Source organism: Anser cygnoides, chromosome 5 (genome assembly GCF_040182565.1).
Source record: "Anser cygnoides isolate HZ-2024a breed goose chromosome 5, Taihu_goose_T2T_genome, whole genome shotgun sequence".
Taxonomy (NCBI): Eukaryota; Metazoa; Chordata; class Aves; order Anseriformes; family Anatidae; genus Anser; species Anser cygnoides.
In genome coordinates, this window is record NC_089877.1 from 32,110,389 (window position 1) to 32,131,072 (window position 20,684).

The 20,684-nt window shown below is 38.7% G+C and overlaps 1 protein-coding gene across 1 annotated transcript; it reads right to left on the bottom strand.

Moving 5' to 3' along the window:
* Positions 1 to 1,966: 1,966 nt before the first annotated feature.
* Positions 1,967 to 20,628, bottom strand: SNAP23 (synaptosome associated protein 23). Its single transcript, XM_048065168.2, has 8 exons — positions 20,498 to 20,628; positions 13,428 to 13,534; positions 12,833 to 12,874; positions 12,013 to 12,061; positions 11,113 to 11,230; positions 7,722 to 7,874; positions 7,019 to 7,163; positions 1,967 to 4,429 (listed from the first exon to the last, which is right to left on the bottom strand). Exons 2-8 carry the CDS (start codon positions 13,482 to 13,484, stop codon positions 4,364 to 4,366), a joined length of 630 nt encoding a protein of 209 aa, XP_047921125.1. The 5' UTR covers positions 13,485 to 13,534; positions 20,498 to 20,628; the 3' UTR covers positions 1,967 to 4,363.
* Between the last annotated feature and the right edge of the window lie 56 nt (positions 20,629 to 20,684).

A 20,684-nucleotide genomic window follows, 5' to 3' on the forward strand; every position in this document is an offset into this window, starting at 1 on the left:
GTCAGAAGGTAGAAATCTGTTCAGTTCCATACAAACATACTTCACAGGTTACAACATGTAAAAATCTGGCAGTGAATAGGTAAAAGCCCCAGACTTGTTTCAAGTTCAGCTCCTTCTACTTGATACCTAAAATCCCATTTGAAATACTAGCTTTCTTCCTACAGATTTGCAATGCTTGAGACATCCATAGAGCAAGGCCCCTTATGTGGCAGGTTTCCCATTGTATGAGAAAGGAGCAACTCACCCAGTCAGACGAGCATGAAAGAGTAGGCCATCCACTTTGCAATATTATGCTGAGGTCTTTTTGCTGGGATAATCTGTGGTCAGACATGCTACTTTTCTGAAGTTTAACATTTACTTAGCAGGATTCCTTTGACTAGTCAAAAGATATGTAAGAATAGATGGTGTAGTTAAGTATGGGAATATCAGCAACAGAACAGTTGGAAGAAAAAGATGCAGTTAGCATTGCTATAAAAAACAAAGCTTACTGTTTTTAGAAATATTGGAGTTAGATACTAAGTCAACATTTCTGTTGTTTACGTAACCATCAGTGCATATGGAAACCTTTCAGTTACACATTGTTAGGCTCCTTTGCTACCCCGGAGTTACAACAGCTACCAAAAGTTTTGTAAAGCAAAGGGGAGAAAACACCATGCCAAATATTGATTGCTGGTGAATTAGTCCTGGATTATCCAAATTTCTATCAGAAACAGAAGGGTGTTAGTTTCAGGGGAAAAAAAGCTGGCTGACACCCTCACATTTTAGGTCACAGCAATAAATACGTTCAAGTCATTTAACATAACATTCTGTACACTTAACCTATTAGTAATTGTGCATTACAGTGGGTGTGGGGAGAAGTGACAAACTGCTAATTTTCTTTTCATGCATAACTATACTTGCATCTTAGCTTAGGAATTACTGAGGTAGAAAAAAGTAACCATTTAACAATCCATGCATGTATTTTATTTCCGTTTGATTTCACTTGCTCTCCAGTTTTTCGTGGTATTCAGATACACTTCATATATTTATTCAATTAACATTTAGATAGTGTTCTGCTGTTTCAAGTGCAGCAAAGGTGAATTAGCATCTGCAAGTCACTGCATTGTGTTAACCACAAACTGTTTCACAATAGAGCCTTCAGAGGAAGAAGTTTTGCAAGTTACTGCACAAGCAACATGTGCTGCAGCTCATGCTGTATGTAGATGTAACCCTCTGTCAACAGGTTTAACTCACCTTTCATCTAGTACGCTAGCTTGAATTTCATGGTTTACCATGAGCTATCATGGTCTAAGTGTCTATGTGGGACATACAGTACACGCTCAGTAATTATATGCTCAGGTGGTCTCAAATAGTTTTTTCCCCTAAATTTTGGTAGAAATATACTAGGGCAGCTCCACCACAGTACGCAAAGCGCTTCTTCCAAGCCACTCCCAGATACCACTGTTCTTTCAACTAAAAACTGGTGCAGGTCTGTATTCCCCCCAACTCCTAAGAGCATTCTGGGAATCTGATGCTCCAGTACAGAGAAAATACAATCCTAAATTGCTCTCTAAGTGAAATTGCATTGGTAGAAGGTTAAATCACCAGATCTCATGTGACGAGATAGATGCCTAGCAAGTATTACCAATACTCGACAGGAAAGCTTCATTTGGCCTAGTCCCTTTAAAATCCTCAAATGTAGTCCCATGCTTTACCAGTCTTTCAAAGAGATGGACACATTTGATAGTTTGAAGTCAGGCAATGTTGATTATGCAGGGATGAAAACTTAGAGTGTTTAAGAAAAGTAAAGATCAGAATATTCCTCTCTTCCCAGCCACATCCCTTCCTGTGTTAACATCAGGAGTTCCGAGAAATAAAAATAGAAGGGAAACTTCCTGGTTGCATAGTAGCAACTAGTTCTGCCAAGTTTTTCAAGGACAGGAAATTAAACAAAAACATTTCTAAGACAAAATAGTTCTAAACCATGTTTAGTTATAGAAGTATGTATTTTGTTGTGCACAATATAGTTTAACAATCAAAAGCAGAAACTGTAAACCTTCATTCTTAATAGAATCCAGAAATACAAAGATGCACAAGTGTTGATTACATTCCACAGACATGGGAAGCGAGCATCTATTCTACAGATGACAGTAAAATGATCCAAGAAGCAGACTGTTTTGTTCACTAACATGAAGGCACCAGCTCCCTGACAGGTTTGGCTCCTGTTGCATCGAAAAGATTATATTTAGCTAATACATAAGCTTAGAGTCTTGGAAATTATTTCCTTCTGTGATATGCATTGCAACATGAAGATTTTGCATACCAATCACAGCATTCTCTCAGTCAATATGAGAATTTGTGGCTAGAGCACAGGCAAGTCAAGAACATGGACTTGCAATAGCAAGGGAGAAGAACATTCCAAGGTGTTTCAAGATGCTACAGAGTGGATTTGCACTGGTCTAAGCAGAACACAAAACTGCTTTAGTATTCTGTTCCAGGAGACAATCATAGCTAAATAATGCATGCTTTGCTTTCATAATCAGCAGCAAATATTCCTTCAATTAACCCAAAGTTCATAAGAAGGAAAACATTCAAATTCCCTATACTTTCCCAAGCAAGAGGCTGTTAGAAATTTACTATGCAATGTTCTTACAAGTACTTCTTTGCCACTTGTGTTTTTAAGCATGTAGTCTTCATTACCAATAGGGGTAGATAACGAACTTTCAGAATTCATTAGCTTTCCAATAATTACTGGATGCCAGACAGAAGCCAAGACATGGTACTAAAATATCCAGTCCCTGTAAAAAAACACTCTGTCCTACATAAGACAGAGTATTATATGCAGCATCTTCATCCTTTGGTCAGTTTTTTTTTTTTTTAACAAGTTGTGCTGGGAACAAACTGACAATATATTCGTAACACTGATTGTACTTCTGAAAACAAAAACATTTAACATTGTTCGTCTTACATTTCAGCAGATTAGTGTCATCTCTTTAGCCCTAGGATTTATTATTAATAGCTACAAAGATAACCTGTGGACTGTCAAAAAAAATCAATAAAACCCTGGGAATAAGTCTGGTTGTATCATAGTAAAATAGAAGTGTTTTTCCTCATTAGAGGAAAGCTTTACCTCACCTGGTCTTCTATTCTGCAAGACGAGAAACATTTTAGTTGTAATCAACTTGGAGTATTTCCGACTGCCAGATCCAAGTTCTGTAATAATAAACTAGTCAGGAATTAATTTAGAACTAGTTTATTTACAACTAGCAAACAGTTCTTACATACTTCAAGCTTCCTCCAGACTTATGACAAAGAAGTTGTATAATAAACTTATCTTCGTTTTCAGTAGATTTATGAAGCTCCCCCAAAGTCACTTCTGAGAACAAACTCTGCATGATCTCAGTCACTTTTGCACTGGAGAAAGACAAACTGAACTCCAGTGAGAACTGGCCAAAATAGAATCCAATATGGGATGTGAGAAAGCTGCATGCTTTTCTACTCATTTTCTGTTTAGTTCCTTCCAGTTCAGATGCCTCACTCAAACACTAAAAACCTAACTTTTAGACGATGGACACAGTTTTCCATCAAAGAAACGCTTCAGGGAGATTTTTATTGTATTCTACTTGCAAGCACAGAGAGTTTAAGATCAGTTATATAAACACACAATAATACTAGAAAAATGCAGCATGATTTCCTAGTCATGGCCTCCAAATATCAATTTACAGTGAAGAAATGGAAAGCTATACACCCCTCCAGTTAGCTTTACATTAAAGTTGGTATGTTTAGAAAGTGTTTTTAAAGCCCTCAACCCAGAAGTAGTAATCAGTGGGCCTCTTGAATGTTGTAGTCCACATGCTCAACCCCAAACCAGTCATGTGGTCTGAACTGTAAAGCCATGGTTAACCTGCTTAGAGATACAAGTCTGACAATACTCACCAAGTCCCTGTTTTAGTGAAGACACTTAACTTATGAGGTATTTCAAACAGTGCAAAGTGCCCTCCTCAACTTTCCACAACTGTGAATTCACGTTACCCTGCTTATTCAACTTCAATAAAGAACTGTATTTTGGATGCAAGAAAAAAGACGGGGGGGGGGGGGGGGGGAATAAAACATGAAGTAGTTCTCAAAGCCATGACACTTTTAGCCCTGAGCAGTTTAAGAAAGTGAAGGTAAATGAGTAGGAGGAAGTTAAGTTGACTGCTTTCTTGGAGTCAAGACCATGTTTACATGAAGCAATACAAAAAATAAAAGGAATCCCTATAGAAAGGGTACTGCTTCATTTTTCCCAGCCCCTCTCATTTCAGAACAGAGGAAGTTTCACAGATCCAAGAATATGGTGGCTTGCAGCTGGAAAGACAGTGTCACTGAACAATGACAGAGGGTTTTAATTTTCAATGAGTTTCTTCGCTCTGATGTTGGCTTGCTCAATGCGATCCCTGTTTGTATCTGCCTGAAAAAGACAAATTCATAGGTCATTTGCAAACTGCATGTAAAACACCCTAAAGATTTAAACTGACAGGAACTTTTGAATTGCAGAATATTTTCACAGTAGACAGAACAGAAGCCATTTTTATAAGATAGAAGTAAATTTATTTTATTTTTAAATCATCTTAGGCTGTCAATTTTATCAGAAACAAAATTAGGAGAAAAAAATTAGTCTTTAGCTAACCCTCAAAATATAGAGTAGCCTGCTTCAGCAAGTCAGGGAGAATTTACAGAACAAAGAGTTAAGGATCACCTCTCTCCAAGTGCTTGGACATCATAAGAACCCCTACAGAGAGGCTTCAATATTATGGACTAAGAGTAATAATGAAACTGAAAGTGACCTCTAGGCATAATGTTAGAATTGTTTTGCTAAGTGGAAATCCCTGGTTTCCACCCACACATCTATAGTGTCATGGTATCATAACAGCATGGTGTTTGTAAGTAAAGCCCTTTATTTTGTTATTGCCTTACTGCTACCAGAGCATCACAAAAAGTCAGCCACTGTATATAGGCTGAACAAGTATCAAGATACAGTTTTACTGAATGGTATGATAAGCGGCTTTGAAATACCCTATCCAGTCTGCTGTAGAGAATGAGCAATAGGGTTAATAAGCACAAAGCTAGCCTTTCCTCTCACCACGAGGAGTGGAACTCCCGAGAAGCTCTACCTATGGCAATGATCAGCCATTTCAAACTCATACTGAAATTAACTAGCATGACAACATCAGCAGTTCAAGCCCTTCCATCATGTTCTTTCCTTCCTGCCCTTCACATTGATGGCTGGGGCGTAGCAGAAATATATTACAAAAATTTGTCAAAAACACAAACAAAGCCACCCACATTTTGGAAATACATGGATTTAGCTAGCAGATACTCTTCCAAGGAAAAGGCAGTAATGTGTTTACTAGGGATATATTCAGACTACGATTGTAAAACAACACTGCAGGGTACCTGGAGTCACCCAATCAAGCCTATACTTTCCACATAGATTGGACTTAAAAAAAAATCCGTATCAGCTCTCCTGGAATTAAGCTAAGTACTGCTCCTTGTTTCTTTATATGGTGTTGTCCTTTGGAGATTTACCTTCAACATCTTGATTCAGTTTCCACGTTGTTCACTGCATTTAAAAATGGTTATTTGCAGAAAAGAATTAAAGTATGCTGGACCATAGTCAGATTGCTAGTCTCAAAGCCAGGAGCTGCAGCTGGCATTTTTATTGCTCTTTCATAAAGAAATTCTAATTTTAGATTATATAGAAGTTAGTAAGATTTAATGAACAAGATTTATTCAGATCACTAAAATGAAAGCATCAAGACAAAATAGATGCTTGAAACTACCAGAACAGAAACACTAATGCTAAAAATAGTAATTCCTATTTGCAGTTAATTTGACTGACAATTTTCAGTCCACTTTGTAAGTGCTAAGGGTTTCACATCACATTTTGAATTCTGATGAACTTTAGTTCTAGTGTCTTTTTAAAATGTTTGAGTTACTTCACTTGGAAGTTACCTCAGATATGCAGTTTCAGAGAACAGTGAAAGACAATTAAGACACGTCCAATAAGATCATGTTGATTGACATTAATATAACACCTACTACTAATTACTAGTCAAAACTGAGATGCTGACATAGGCACAAGCAGCATCTATGTCACACTAGCCAGTCTTGTTCTGAATATTTGAGAGCTGTTAATCCTATTGGGCTTTTCAGTGATATCTGACTTCCCATCTTGTCTTTTTTTTTTTTTGTAAGTTTACAGCAACGTGTCTACTTCTGCTTTTTCAAAATCCATAACATACACCATTCATCAAAGCTTCTATTTCCCTTCTTAACCAAGAAGACTGTAAAAGAGCTTCTGTTCATTTTAAAATATGCGGATTTCTGAAATATGACCAACTTCCTCATTGGTTGCTCACTGGAAGAAACCCCCCAAATCAGATTTATGTATGATTAATCTATTTGAGGAAGCTCATCTTAAAAAAAAATGGGGAAGAGTGGTGGCACAAGGAGATTTTTCTGGCTGGGACTAGCTAACTTCATGTGCAGATGAAAGCAGACCATGTCCCCGTGCATCCACAAAAGCTGTTATTTCTCATGGACACGCCTGGAGAGATTTTGAGTTAGGGCAAAGAAATACCTAGCAGTTTAGGTTTTGGTATTTATTTTTAAAAAGAATTCCTTATGAGTTTAGCTATTGTTTAAAACAACACACAGAACAACCAACTATTTGCTACCATGCACAATAAAATTCCCTGAAAGCAAAGATCTCAGACTTACAAAAAAGTCTACACTCCTGATCCAATGTAATTTAGTTGCTTTCAGAATAAGCAGTGACCAGAGCTGTATTTAAGTCTTCTGACACTCTAAAGCACTTGAGTTTTCAGCTACATACCCAAACACCAAGTTCTCTCTCTCACTCAAGTCATGACAACTAGAGGATGCTATGATCTTAATTGCATATTTTACTGCAAATACAGGTCAATTAGACAGTGAGCCTTATCACTTCTCAGTAACAATCCTTACACTGAAGGCAGAGAACACTGTTGACACTTACCTTTACGTTTATCCGGTCTATTTGTTTGTTCTGGGCATCAATCTCATTGCCCATATCCAAAGCCATATTTTTCAGATTCCCAAGAATGTTTCCTACTTGAGTAAGATTTTCATCCATTTCGTCTTCTCTGGCATCATTTGTTATCCTGTTCAAATATTGAAGAGTGTTTCCATGAATCAAGAACTTGCTTTACTATACCCTAAAATTATTCTACTCTAATAGAATTTTTTTGTTGCAAAGTCACCTGACAGCCAATGTAGTCAAGCCAAGGTATTCTCTTATTTAAAATAGATAAATTCCAAGCAGGCAGTCCACCAAAAAGAGGATTCTAGGCTACCCACTACTAAAAAAATAGCCTTAGAATTTAAAATAGCAGCTACTAGAGAAATTTTAAGAAATTGCCTCAGATGTACTTGTATGGCAGTAAGAGTACTTGACATTTTTAACAGTATTATCAGAAACGAAACACTAGATAGAACTCTACTGTTCTCACTATAGAGCAAGAGCAAGGAAGTACAAGGTGAAACATTACGCTATTGAAAATGTGCTACTTGGAGAGGAGATGGCAAAGACTAATAGATCCTCCAAGTAACAGTAAACAGCTTGTTATTTAGCACCTTCACTTAAATTCTATCTGAAAGAAGCTGACAACTGGTAGATTACAATTCCTGCATTTAGGATAGATAACTATGAAGAAACAAACCGTGTAATATATCCACCGCTTGGTCCTCCAGAAGTCTGAGGTTGCTGCTGATTTATACTTCTTGGTTGCATGGATATCACATGATCTGCTGAGTTCTCCATTCCATCTTCCCATGTTGTTCGGTATGCTTTGCTAGACTCAAAGTTCTTCGTCCTACTCCATAAAAAACGGATATCTGAACTGTTCCATCAGAAAAAAATGGCATCCTGATTGAAGTCCTGAATTAATCTAGGATTGTCAGAAACATTTGTCTTGTGCCCTAAAGATACTAGATTTTTGGATATGAAAAGCCTTGTCTAGATATTACAATTTCTTTTATCAGGATAGTACAAACATAACCAAGTTACTCTAGGGACAGTTGGCTAATCTTGTGCTTGTACTAACACTTGAGACAGTATTTCCCTTGAAGCAGGGAACAGAAGAGAGGAAGCTTACAACAGTATCAGGAAAGCTTACATTGTCATGAAGTTGCATTTAAAACAAGAGTTAACCTAATGTGATGCTTAGGTAGTTTTGAGGGAAGAAAAGCAGATGAATGAAAAAAATTCCCACTAATACAAGCAGCTACACTATGCAAGATCACCATTCATCTCTACTGTTTTGTTCAACAGTTTCTATAGCCAAGTCCTTCTTTTTGATGTTAACCAAAATGAACCTGAGAAACATTAGAAAACAACAATCATGTTTAAACAGTAACAGCTCCTTCACTCTGCAAATTACCATTACACTTAATACAGGAGAAAAAAAAAACAAGCAAGCCCACAGAACACTAACATGAAGCAATCTGAAGAATCATGTATCTACAAAAACATATCTACAAAAGCAAGAGAGAAAGGAAATTAACAGAGAAGTAAGTTGTCACAAGAAATTACTTCAATGTAGATATCTAAAGAACATATTTTGAGAAGAACATTCTGTTTGTTGTCACTTTTGAGTTTGGATAACCCAGACCCCACTGCCACTTTTCTGCTTTGGTGGAAGCATGTGAAAGTCAACATATATATATATATATATATATATATGTGTGTGTGTGTGTGTGTGTCTCCAGTACATCTAACTTCTAATTGTGAAGTAATATATTTCAATATTTATAGTGTCTTCAACATCAGTAGCCCAGATGTTTCATATTTGAAAAGGTGTGAAATCAGCTATAATGAAGAAATATCCTCTTCTAATTCCTTGAACATTTATGTAAACACAATAGGAAATTACTTCTCATAGGAGCTGAGATGTGAAATACAGCCTAGCATGAATACCTCAAGGGGAAGGAAAGGAGTCATTTCTCAGTTCATAATGGAAATGTTGCACCCAGGAGAATCCTAAAGAAACCTGAACTCGTCAATTCTAACAGCTTGTGCCTACAGAGCCTTAAATACCTCCTTAGGTTTTCTGCAACAAGATTGAGCATTACATTTTTGTCTCATTCATGCTAAAGTTGCAGCAGTTGGAGATATTTGTACACTTGGCTTTTGATTTAACAAAGTATTCAGTGCCAGAGGCAACAGTGAGGAATTTATTGAAAAAGGAGCCTGAAAAGTTTCACATCTGAATTAGACCACTAGAAACAGAAGTTGTTACTTAAACTAAACACAACTACTAAGAACAAATCTCATCACCTGATCTTTTAAGAGTTGTTTTTTAAGCTACTATGCATTCACATTTCTTGTGTTTTGTGTCTGTAAGAGTAAGGCAATCTATATAGCCTAGCAAAACAGCAAGGGTTCAAGCAGTTGGTCAAGCTTCCCACAGCCAATGCGATCTATAATAGTTGACATTTATTGTTACAACACATCACAATCACAAGGAGACATGCATGCAAACGACATGCACGTGCAAGCACACATCCAGGAGAAGCATCACCTTAGACAGCTGGTTAAACATACACACTGCGCTAATAAGACTGACCTTGTCCTAAAATCCACTTTCACCAGTTAAGCGAATACAGCTTCTTATCCTAGTCTTCATTTTAAGAAAGCAAGCATCAGTGTTAGGAGAGAATGGAGAAGAAATCATAGTAAAGACCAGCGAACAGGTAAATTGATATTAGTGCACAGATTATATTAGAGTACTGCTAGTATTTTGTGGTTTTGCAAAGCTTTTGTGAATGAACTTAGTGTAGTGGAAGTGAGAAAAAGCAGTATTTCATCTGTTAAATGTTATGATTTACCTTTAGTAAAAGGAAAAACTCTGGAGACAGCCAGCTGGCAAAGAACTCTGACATTAACAGAAAGTTTCTTGTACCAGAAAGTATATGAACAGCATTCGTTTTCTTCCTCATTGCCCTCTACTTACCTATTAAGTTTTCCTGCATATTACTTCCCATTTTGGTACACAATGTTTTTCTGTTTTTATTCATGTATTTGGGGTGCCGGAACAGTTTACAGATCCTGAGTTTGCTCAGTGGCAATAAGCTGTGTAATTAAATTCAGTGGAATAAAATAGCCAACTACAGAAAACAATGACTGTGTGTGTCAAAGTGCTTGAAGTCCATCAATTTGATAAAACTAATATAAAACAGTATGCACACCTATCTAGAGGTCAAAACAGAACGATCTGCTTTTTCAAGATACTAAAGGTAAGATTTTCAGTCTTAGAAGCCACATTCATATCTGTCCCAAACAATCCCCTAAGTATTATTTTGTTGGATAAGCAGGTTCAGCTACTCCAAAGGATTTTTACTCAAGTTTCTACCACCTCTCAGTTGAGTAAGTTGTGGTTTTTTCCCTCATGCTAAAGAGCTAAAAGCTAACACACAGGTGATATTAATTACCATGAAACACACATGCAAGAGTTTGTATAGTCACTAGTGAAATATTAAAGCTTTAACACCAACATCTGTTCTACTCTCTTCCTCCTTAAAGCATGAACTCCTTTTAAATGCCTGGAAAACCAATACTACCCTCCTCCAAAACAAATCTTTTTGCATGATATTGAATTATAACATTGAATGGTCCACCATTACCAGCCTTTATGTAAGTTAGCAGAGAAGTACTTTCGAGAATAAATGATTGGGGGGATCACATTTCTAAGGGACACAGGCATTTACATACAGCTATTTGTAGTCCAGTTTGGTCTCATTTGTATGTACATTGGTACTATTCTACTGAAAAGACATTTCAGAATCATAGAACCATTTTGCTTTATGGAGTTTAGGGTTCAAATGTGCAAAATGTTGCACAGTAGCTCCATTTACAGTGAAAGGTGCACAATATATGGTCCGATGTAAGTAAGCTTTAGCTAGTCTCATATGATTTTAAAAGTGTGCACCTCCACAAACCAAAACAAAGTTCCCAGAGATTCATCATTTTCACTTTTATAAAAGACCATCTCCCAGTGCAATAGCTATTGGGAACATCCAAGAACTTTAGACCTGTGTAACAATTTAACCAACCTGTTACAAGGACAGACACAGAGCCCACAACATTTGTTGAGTTCTGTCAGTGTCTTCTCAGCTTCTCTCATGTCCTTATTTATCTGGTCCATGCCTTCTTCTATGCGATTTAGCTGTTCTAGAAGAAGAACAAGTAACCTGAATAAACACACATTTGGAGGTGGGGGTGAACTTACACTCCTTTACAGCAGGAACTTACAAGATACAGTTCCATCCTGATATAAAGACAAGTGTCTTTTTTGCTTTCCTGCTTTCTGGAATTTATTTTGTAGAAAGAGATTAAGTAATTAAGTTTTGTTTACTATATCAAAACCATTTTCCCCATCCTCAGAACAGCCCTTTTGTTGCTGCTTTTTGAATAAATGCTGTCAGTCCTGCTGTTGTGGAAAGCAATGGCTTCAGTAGCACAAGGTGCATCACATTGTTACTAATAGTTTCTCAACTACTTTAAATTGTCCTGTAGATGCTACAAATGCATGGGAATAGCCAATTAATAGATCTCATTTTCAGAATCACAATCATCTAGGTTGGAGAAGACCTTCAAGATCAGCAAGTCCAGCCATCAACCTGGCCTATCAAGTCTCATCACTAAACCGTGTCCCTTAATGCCACGTCCACACATTTCTTAAATTCCTCCAGAGCTTGGTAATCCATCACATCCTTGGGCAGCACATATCAATACTTCAACAACCTCTCCATGAAAAAATTCTTCCTAATATCCAATCTAAACCTCTCCTGGCACAACTTAAGACCATTTCCTCACATCCTATGGCGTGTCACCTACCTTCACACACAGGTTTTTAAAAAGCCTTGAGTTTCCACAACTCTTGAATGATAATCCTTTTTCTAACAAGTGTAGGATAAATCATTTATGTTTGGGAGGAAGAAGGAAGAACTCACCTCCTTGTTCATCCAGCATCGTAATAGTCTTGATGCCAACATCTTGAGACTGTAGAAAGAAGTTTGTGTACATAAAAACAGTCTTCAATATACCAGTGCAAAATCTGAAGGTCTCTAGAGTAGATTTTATAATTCAAGTTCATAATAGAATATTATGCTAGGAATAACTTCTGTAGTAAAGTACACTAAGCCTCAAATTGGATCTTACGTTAGCCTGGTAATATCATTACCTGTTATGCTATCTCAGTTTCTTTTATACTACCAAAAGAATATAAAATGTATTGTAATACTTAGATTGAACTACGAGAGAGCTATCATATTTAATTATTTTTAACATTACAACTGATGAACAGATGGTAAGAAGGTATACGCAGAACTACTTTTGTATAGAAGCAGGAACAGCCCTGTCCTCTACTACCCTACCACACTCTACTAAGCCATACCCTCCTCCTCAAAGCAGGACATTTTCACACTATTCACAGACAATGTGAGCTAGAAGAAACATGCGAAGTGCTATGAGAACCAAAACTGCCAAAGCCACGACTGACTGACACAGAACTGTATGCAATTGATCTGTAGCGTTTGGAGACCAGGCTATTTTGCTTATGAGGAAAGCAGTCAAAAAGGACATCGATCCTTTCTGTGACCTTAATTACATAATCTGAAAACATTAGGTTTAAGTCATTCTAACTCCATGACATTTTTTTTTTTTTTAAAGTTTGAGAAAGACAGAAAGTGATGAAGATCACTTTTTGATAGTTAAAATGCTGCTTCTCATACTTCAAATGTATAAAGCCCTAGCGGAAAAAAGCTTCCTTACCTCAATGGCCAAGCCAAGAATCCTCCTTGTGCTTTCCAAAGACTAGGAAGAGAAGAATTTTGAGTGTTAATAGCATATCAGTCTCTGAAAGTGTTCTTCACTAGTTCATTGTAGTAAGGCAACTATTTTACACAAGTTCATCAGCCTGCCAATATGTAACACTACATCTGTGTTGCAGCTATGTATCACCATCCTAGAGGTTAATTAGCCACTGCAGAAACTCTTGTTTTTTCTAGTACTTAACAGTAATTTACTTATCCCATACAAAAGTCAAAGAAAGTATATTTTTATTTAACTAAAATTCATTAGAAAGGAATTAGATGCATGAAGTGTCAACATGACTAAGAATCACGCATAAGCACCTAATCTGCCTTGCACCTAATCTGCCTCGCCAAGTAGGTGGCTTTACAACTGAAAAGTTCATTCCTGAAACTAAGAATGAATTTAGTTTGGGCTCTAGTATTTACTAAGTAAAGAGAGGTTTTGAACACTTGGCTATACTCTTGCAAAATCATCACCCTAGATTATTTTAAAAAGATACTGTAATCTTGGCAGGTAACTATTCTAAACCCAGATAGCCTCCTAAAGTATTTACCTCATCAGTGACCTGGTTGGCCCTCAGATGAATTTCTTCAGCCGATAGTTCAGCCATGATGAAGAACTATCACTTGCAAGTAATCAAGTTAAAAGAGAGTCTTCTCCCTGGAGAAAGAGATAACAGACAGTATGAACACTTGAAATAATTCTATTGGTTAAGTCAAAACAGCCTTTTATCAGTATTTTGCCCTGCAACAAGACAATTCCAAGAATGAAGACATACACATCTCATTTGGCGTAACACAATATATGTTCAGAAGGCACTAAAAGATTTGTTCAGCTGATCTAATATAACCAAAGAGCTATAAGAAATGCAGGAACAATCAGTACATGAAATTGTTTCCTTTCCAAGACTTGACTTCATAAGCATTTTTGGAAAACTATCTATTGTTAGCTTAAGACAAAAATCAGGACATAGACAAGTCTTAAAATAAAAAGCCTTTCCATGTTGGAAAAACATTTGTTTACCCAGTAATCTGGAAAGAAATAGTTTTCTGAAGTACTTAAATTCCTAGCATGAACCTTAAGTGCTCTTCACCTTCTATGTGAAGGATTTTGACAAGACAGTCCAAAGAGGAAGCACTAACACAGACCAAGCACCACCTAAAGGGATTCCAGGAGCACTTTAGAAATAATTCTTGTTATGATATGGTGAATCCCTCAGATGCAAGAGCAGCAGGAAGTTATAAGTGGTATCTCTGCAACTCTTGCAAATGTTTGAGCTCACTTTCCTTGTAATAAGATGGGACCAAGATTTTTCTTTAGATATAACTCAAGTCCTAATACACTATGGTTTAACTTCTACTGTAAATAGGAGATATTTTTGCCTGAAGAGACAGCAGGAAAAAGCAAGTCAGTTGACAGATTGTGTATTGTTATCAGAGAAGTGTTTTTTAAAGCTAAGACTGTGCATTTTTGTTGGAGGAATGCTAATAAAGGCAGTACTCCTAGCAACAGGCAGAACAGAAGTCCCAAGCTACATAAGACATTAATAATCTGAAGTTAAGGAAATTCTTTAAGAGTTGTTTTTTCATCTTTGTTCTTTCACATCAGTAGCTTCCAATTAAATTCAGGTTATCCAGATACCCACTCCAAAATGTCCTGCTTGTATGGCAAAAACATGTTCTATTTTTCCTTACAAAAACCATATTTTAGAAGGCATAGCATTAGTAACTGCTCCTAGAAGGAGAAATTCATCCAGATTCACCCAGCTGTCAGCTAGGGAACACATGTTCACAGCTCCTTATAGGAAGCACATGTATCTGATACAATCCCATATAACTGAAGTACTTCAGGATTTGGAGTATATCAGCAGATCTGTCTTTAGCATGTGACATACCTCTTCAGTCTAAGACTGAGGTTTTTCTAAGTAGCTATCAACACTTTTCTTTTTCAATCAAGAAAAAAAGCTCTCATAAGGCCTAATAGTTCAGTTCACATTAGTCCAGTCATCTGACCGTACAATCAGGAACTTATTAAGTTAGTACTAAGTTGGAAGAGTTAACATTACATTTACTTAATATTCAGAAGCAGGATGAAATCTCAGTTACACAGTTGACATTGAACAACTGTTTCTTTACTATCCTGATTGCTGTCACTGTGTGGCACCTGAAGCAGGGAAGGCCTGGCCAAACCTGCAACAGTCAAATGCTTCTGCAGCTTGGAGCCATCAAACTCATTTCTCGTCTTAGAGAGCCAAAGGGATGTCATGCCCCCGCCCTGCAAGTGCAACAGCTTCCCAAGAATCCCATTGTAATTGCAGAACAGGGCTGGACACGCAGCTGTGTTCCCAGAGCAATCTAGAGATTTCCTTCTCAGCAGCCCTGGTGTCCTGCTTCTCTTTGCAGCTGTGGGGTCAGGCTACCCAGCGTAAGCAAAACTGATGGCCCCAGGCTGTTACGGCCACCACTACACAATACAGTAACAGTTTCTGTGCTTCTGAAGCAGGGTATGACACTAAATAAAACTCTCAGCCATGTGTTAAATAAACATTTGTTTATAAAATAAGACTTCAATGGGTAATAAGGCTCTCGCCTTTTTGAATAAATACTAGCAAATACATTGCTCTACTACCTTCATGTCATGACAGCGCCTAAAGTCTGAAGGAAGAGTGTAAACCTTATCTGGCCAGATAAGGAGTTCTGTACTTGGTTCAGTACTGCCAGAATGTCATCCTGTGCCACTAGAGCTACAAGTTCATGAGGACAATAAAAACAGAACTGCAGCGAGACTGAGAAAGGAGAAGGAGACAACAGCCAACACTTCCAATTCTCAAGCTAGTAGTTCTTGGTGGTATAATCTGGAAGGTAACATATTACCGTGAGGCAATAATTAACTTCAGGACTGAAGTTCACCTATGCAATCCCAAATTCGCCCTGGGCTTGCAGAATTATTAATGTCTTATGAAAGACAAGGCAATGGTGAAATATGGAATTACCTGAAGAGCTACTTCATGTACTATTAGCTATCAAACCGTACCTCCCCAACTTCATCCTGCTTACATCACCTTACTAAAGAACTAGCGATCCATATTTGGCACAAATAAGTTTGGAGTAATATTAAACCCAGAAAGTGTCAGAGGTTGCATCCGAGACCAGACAGCTTGAAAACGTAAGCACTTGTTGCTGAAACTACAAGTTTTATCAGCTCACAGATGATCTTGGCTTTCCTCTAGCTTTCTCACAGCTCTCTAGACAACTCTATTGCCAGAAAGCAAGAAGTTCTGTGGAAATCCACAGCATTTCCGTCCTGCTTTCCCTCAGACCAATGGTTGTTGTTCTTGCAACTGTTTGTGAGTTGACCTAACACTGAAGAAATCCAGCTGCATGACACAGAAGAGAAGAGCCCCTCCACAAAGCAGACACCCGTAATATGGAGCAAAACCTTCTTAACCCAGTCAATTCCAGGATGACTCGAAGCTGAGTTATGCCTGTGCTTTTCTTCTGGTGCTCATATTAGGATACCTGTAGTGTTTTGCCTCTTGTGGGACAAAACATCAAAATCTGGAGAGACAGTTCACATGCTCAGTTACACTTGCTAGGATAATGGACCCCTGTCAGAAGAAGCCAAACCAAACCACTCGGACTCTTTGAGACAGGTGTTCTGACAAGCTTTTTCACAGGTAAGAGGGTTCCAGTCATTTCTGATCAGTTCTTGAGATCTTATGCCACTGAAAACAGCAGCAGCACCTTCTGTTTCTCTGGACTTCACAAAAAGCTTACCCACCTTCACTTTTCAGCCACTGCCATTAGAGCTATGTACAAGATGCATTTCCTTCTTAAGATAGGCCTCGGATAGCATGCTTTTTGAATTGGTTTTATTATAATGCCTGTTCAAAGTTGAATATCCAAAATTGATGGACTCCAAAACAGGCTGTAACTTGATTCTCCTATTTGAGCTGGTCAGCCATGCTTTTGCAGACTGCAGTAGCTCTGCGGAGGAAGGCAGTGCCAGACAGAGATATTCCCTAGGACTGCTCATCACACAGCGGTTTGTAACACCCAAACAAGCACGTGGGAGTAACTGAGAAGAAATCAAACATTTCCAAAAAAGCCTGTTTCCAACAATGGAGAAATACACTCTGTAGCTAGGTGTCTAATTGGAGTAGTTGGAACATCGCAGGTGCCTAGCTGGTAGGGATGCTGCAAGACTTCCCTAAAGAACATAGCACCTAAGATAATGCAATTTTTACTGGCAGAGTAGCTCAGCTAACCCAACAGAACACAAGATACACACATATAGGGTACACAGGCCCCAGTCTTTCTTTCTAGAAAACACTCAATGCGACTGAAATATTCGTGGCATATATTTTTTATCATAATATAAGTTTTGCTAAACGCAAGCATTTATTTTTAGTATCAACAATGTCCATTTTCTTTGCTTTCTTATAAAAAAGCATTCTGCTGTTGTAGTTTAGTACTCCAGTTTAGAGAGAAACAAGTTTTAAACAAGAACCTAGGCATGCCTCACAAGGACCTATACATCCATTTGCAGTGTGCCTAAATTCAAAGCAGAACTCCTTTAAAGAAGGACGTGGAGTCAGCCATATTTGCTTTTTGTTATCAGCTCCTTGCAGTATTTACTCAGCTACCAGACTACAAGGATTATGGTTAAACACATTCCAGTGCAACTCCCCTTGTAGCCCACCCCTACATACAAAAACCTGGCACCTACAGACAGTGTAGAGCTGAGGCTGCTATCAAAAGCATATTTTCCTGAAGTAATGGGCCTCATGAAACTTTTCTACCAAGTTAGAAGACAATACATTCTTCAGCTTAACTATCACTGCCCTATAAAAAGGGAGGCTCATTGAGAAACACAGGCAGCAAGCAGACACGAGGCCTGCAAATCATAAGGGTCTGCCTTCTCCAACACGTTTTACTTAGGAGACTGGGGGACAGGAGGAAGTTCTCTAAATTTCCAGCTCTGACCACAAGCATTAGATAAGACATTATCTCTTCACAAGTTGACACAAATTGTGCTAAGATATTCTACAAGCTTACTGCTATCATCCAGAACAAAACATTCTAATTTTGATATTAGTTGAGCATGGACAAGAGTTAAATTACTTCTATCACTTGGACAAGAGGAACAAGGAGATAAGGGAAAGAAATGCATGTCTACACAGACTTCTTCCCCCCCCTACTTGCTACACATTCAAGTTAGTGGCTCCAAAACCCCAGGAAAAGCCTTGAATTGAGGCTCTTATACAAAAGATTTATGTTAGAGAAGGCCAAGGAAAAGAGATCAAAGGCAATTTTACAGAACAGTTTAAAACCCCAATTAAGCTATTCCCTGCAGAGGAATGAGTGATATGAGAGGCGCTTTGGGGCTTGTATTAGCATGTATTAGCAGACCCATTCAAAGCATGATTGGCTTAGACATCTTCACTTGGTACATGCACATAAGGCACCTGAAGCGTTTCAGTAGTTTCTTCATCTAACTGGAGTTATACCAACACTCGGTTTCCAGCATAAGCAAGGCACAGATATAAAAGAAAGCAAGTTGCAACCTTGCTCTTGATGTATTTTGAATAGTCTTTTCAGGCTTTCATTTATAAATAAGCACAAGAAAAATATTTGTAAATGCTTTCAAGGTAATAAAAGCTATGGCAGTCAATTTACACAGCTTGAATAAGCTTTTCTCCAGCAGAGGCTGCAAAGCAAATCTAATACTTACTAACTCTAAGAAAAAACAGAAAGTTTACTTCCTTGTTTCATAATAGTCATGGTATATTGAAGTTGTGCTATCCAAAACACTCAAAACCTTTAAGTAGTTTCTGACTTACAGATCTTTATGAATTTATACCAACTGCAAGCTACCAGAATGCCTACAAAAGTGCTTCTTGAGCCACAATTACACCGTCTGCATCTGGAAAGGATATCAAGATACCTACTGTAAACAGAAGTTGTTTGAAACCTGCATTCAGTATAGGAATATTTTTACAACATCATTACAGCTAGAGACTGTATGCATTTCTTCCGTTCCTCTGACCTAATACACTTCAAAACATTTTAATTTTGAAAGGGAGTGACTGTCAGAAGTGACAACTTTTCCTAAACCAGATGGATTTAACTTGCATTAGACCTAAAATTGTTTTGATCACCTGTACTTCCACAAACCCATCCCGAATGGTCACCAAATTCAGCCCTGCATCTCTGGCAGACATGAAGCAGTTCTGTGTCTCCAACAGACCAAAGACCTTTCAGAAGTGTCAGACATCCATTGCCTTTGCCAAATATCATGGATTAATTCCTCATTGTCTAGCAGTCCTCTTTATTCGAGCCTAGCCTGCTCTAATCAACACCACAAGGTTTCCTCCCACACTGCTAATCTGAAACTAGAAATTAAGTTTCCCTTCTGAGCACAAAAGGATGATGATTTTAGAGGAGCTATTCCCAAGCCACGAATAAAAACTACTTAAGTCCTATGAAGTATTCCAGCAAGGCTCCATGCTTAAATCCTCAAGCTGTTTTTCTCCTTGGTATGTAGTGCAAGTTCTTTACAGTCTGACATTGCACATTGTAGAGTTAAGTGGAAAGTTTTCATACATACTATGTCCACATTATTCATTTTTAGCAAGTTGTGGTATGAAAGAATCCTATCCCTCTCATTCCTGAATTCCCATATTTGGTTACCTCTTCATTTCAGGTAAATTACAAATGAATTCTTGTACTTGAATCCTTTTAATATAATGCATTATTGAATACACTAAAATATGCTTTCCACTGATTTTCTGTCTTTACATATACAAGTACAAAGGAAGAAATATTCAATATCTCCCAACTGATATATCTAAAACATGACTGAGAGATGCAGCCTCCGCCTTCTTGAGGATAACCTCATCAGAAAGGTATGAGCCAGGAGGTGACATAACCCTGCTGCTCCAGCAGCTGACGGAGAGCCAGAACCTCCCGAGCTGTAATTTCAGCCATCAGCTCTGATACCGCCTCCGGTGACCAGGGATGCTCTGTCGGCTCTTTCACCGAGAAAATGAGCTGTTGCCTTCCCCATGAGATGATAAATTCAGGAAATGGTATTTTTAGGAAAAATGACCATTATTTATGAAGTTTCTAGGCCTTGTTGTAAAGATTAAAAACTAGAGAGGCTACAGAGTAGGTGGAATCTTTATCGAGGATTTGTTCTGCTGTTGTGCTTTCAGAAATTTCATATCGCCAGCATAGAAGGAGATTTTTTTTTAAAAAATAGACGCTTCCTTAGACACACTAAAGGGTTATCCTACGTCTTAGGCTACTGTGCCCACCCAACAGGGAGCGGTGCACGGTCTCGGCAGCAGGACGGAGCCCTCTGTCCCCTCACGCCCCCAAGCCCAACGAACAACGCGGCCGCAGCGCTGGGGCCGGGGCCGAAGCAGGAACCGTCCCCGCACGCTTCCTGCTCTCCCTATCGCCTTCCTCAGCAGGCTCCGACAGCCCGGGCACCGGGCACTACTAACGCCGCCGCCCCGCGCTCCGCTCCCCTCCACCGCCCGCGGCTGGGCCCGGAAAAGCGACCGCGCTGCCCCAAAACGCGCCCGGGAAGAAGACAGAGCCGGGGACAAGCACCTACCGCCGAGCCGAGCTGAGCCGTCCCGTGTCGAGCCTCGCCCCGCCGCGCCGACCCTTTAAGAGCCCATGTCCCGCGGAAGCGGGAGGCAGCACCGCCCATCGGCCGCGTAATGGAGGTCGCCCTTCCGCCCGGGCACTGCGCAGCCACCATGACTACGTTTCCCAGCAGGCACCGCGGGAGAGAGAGG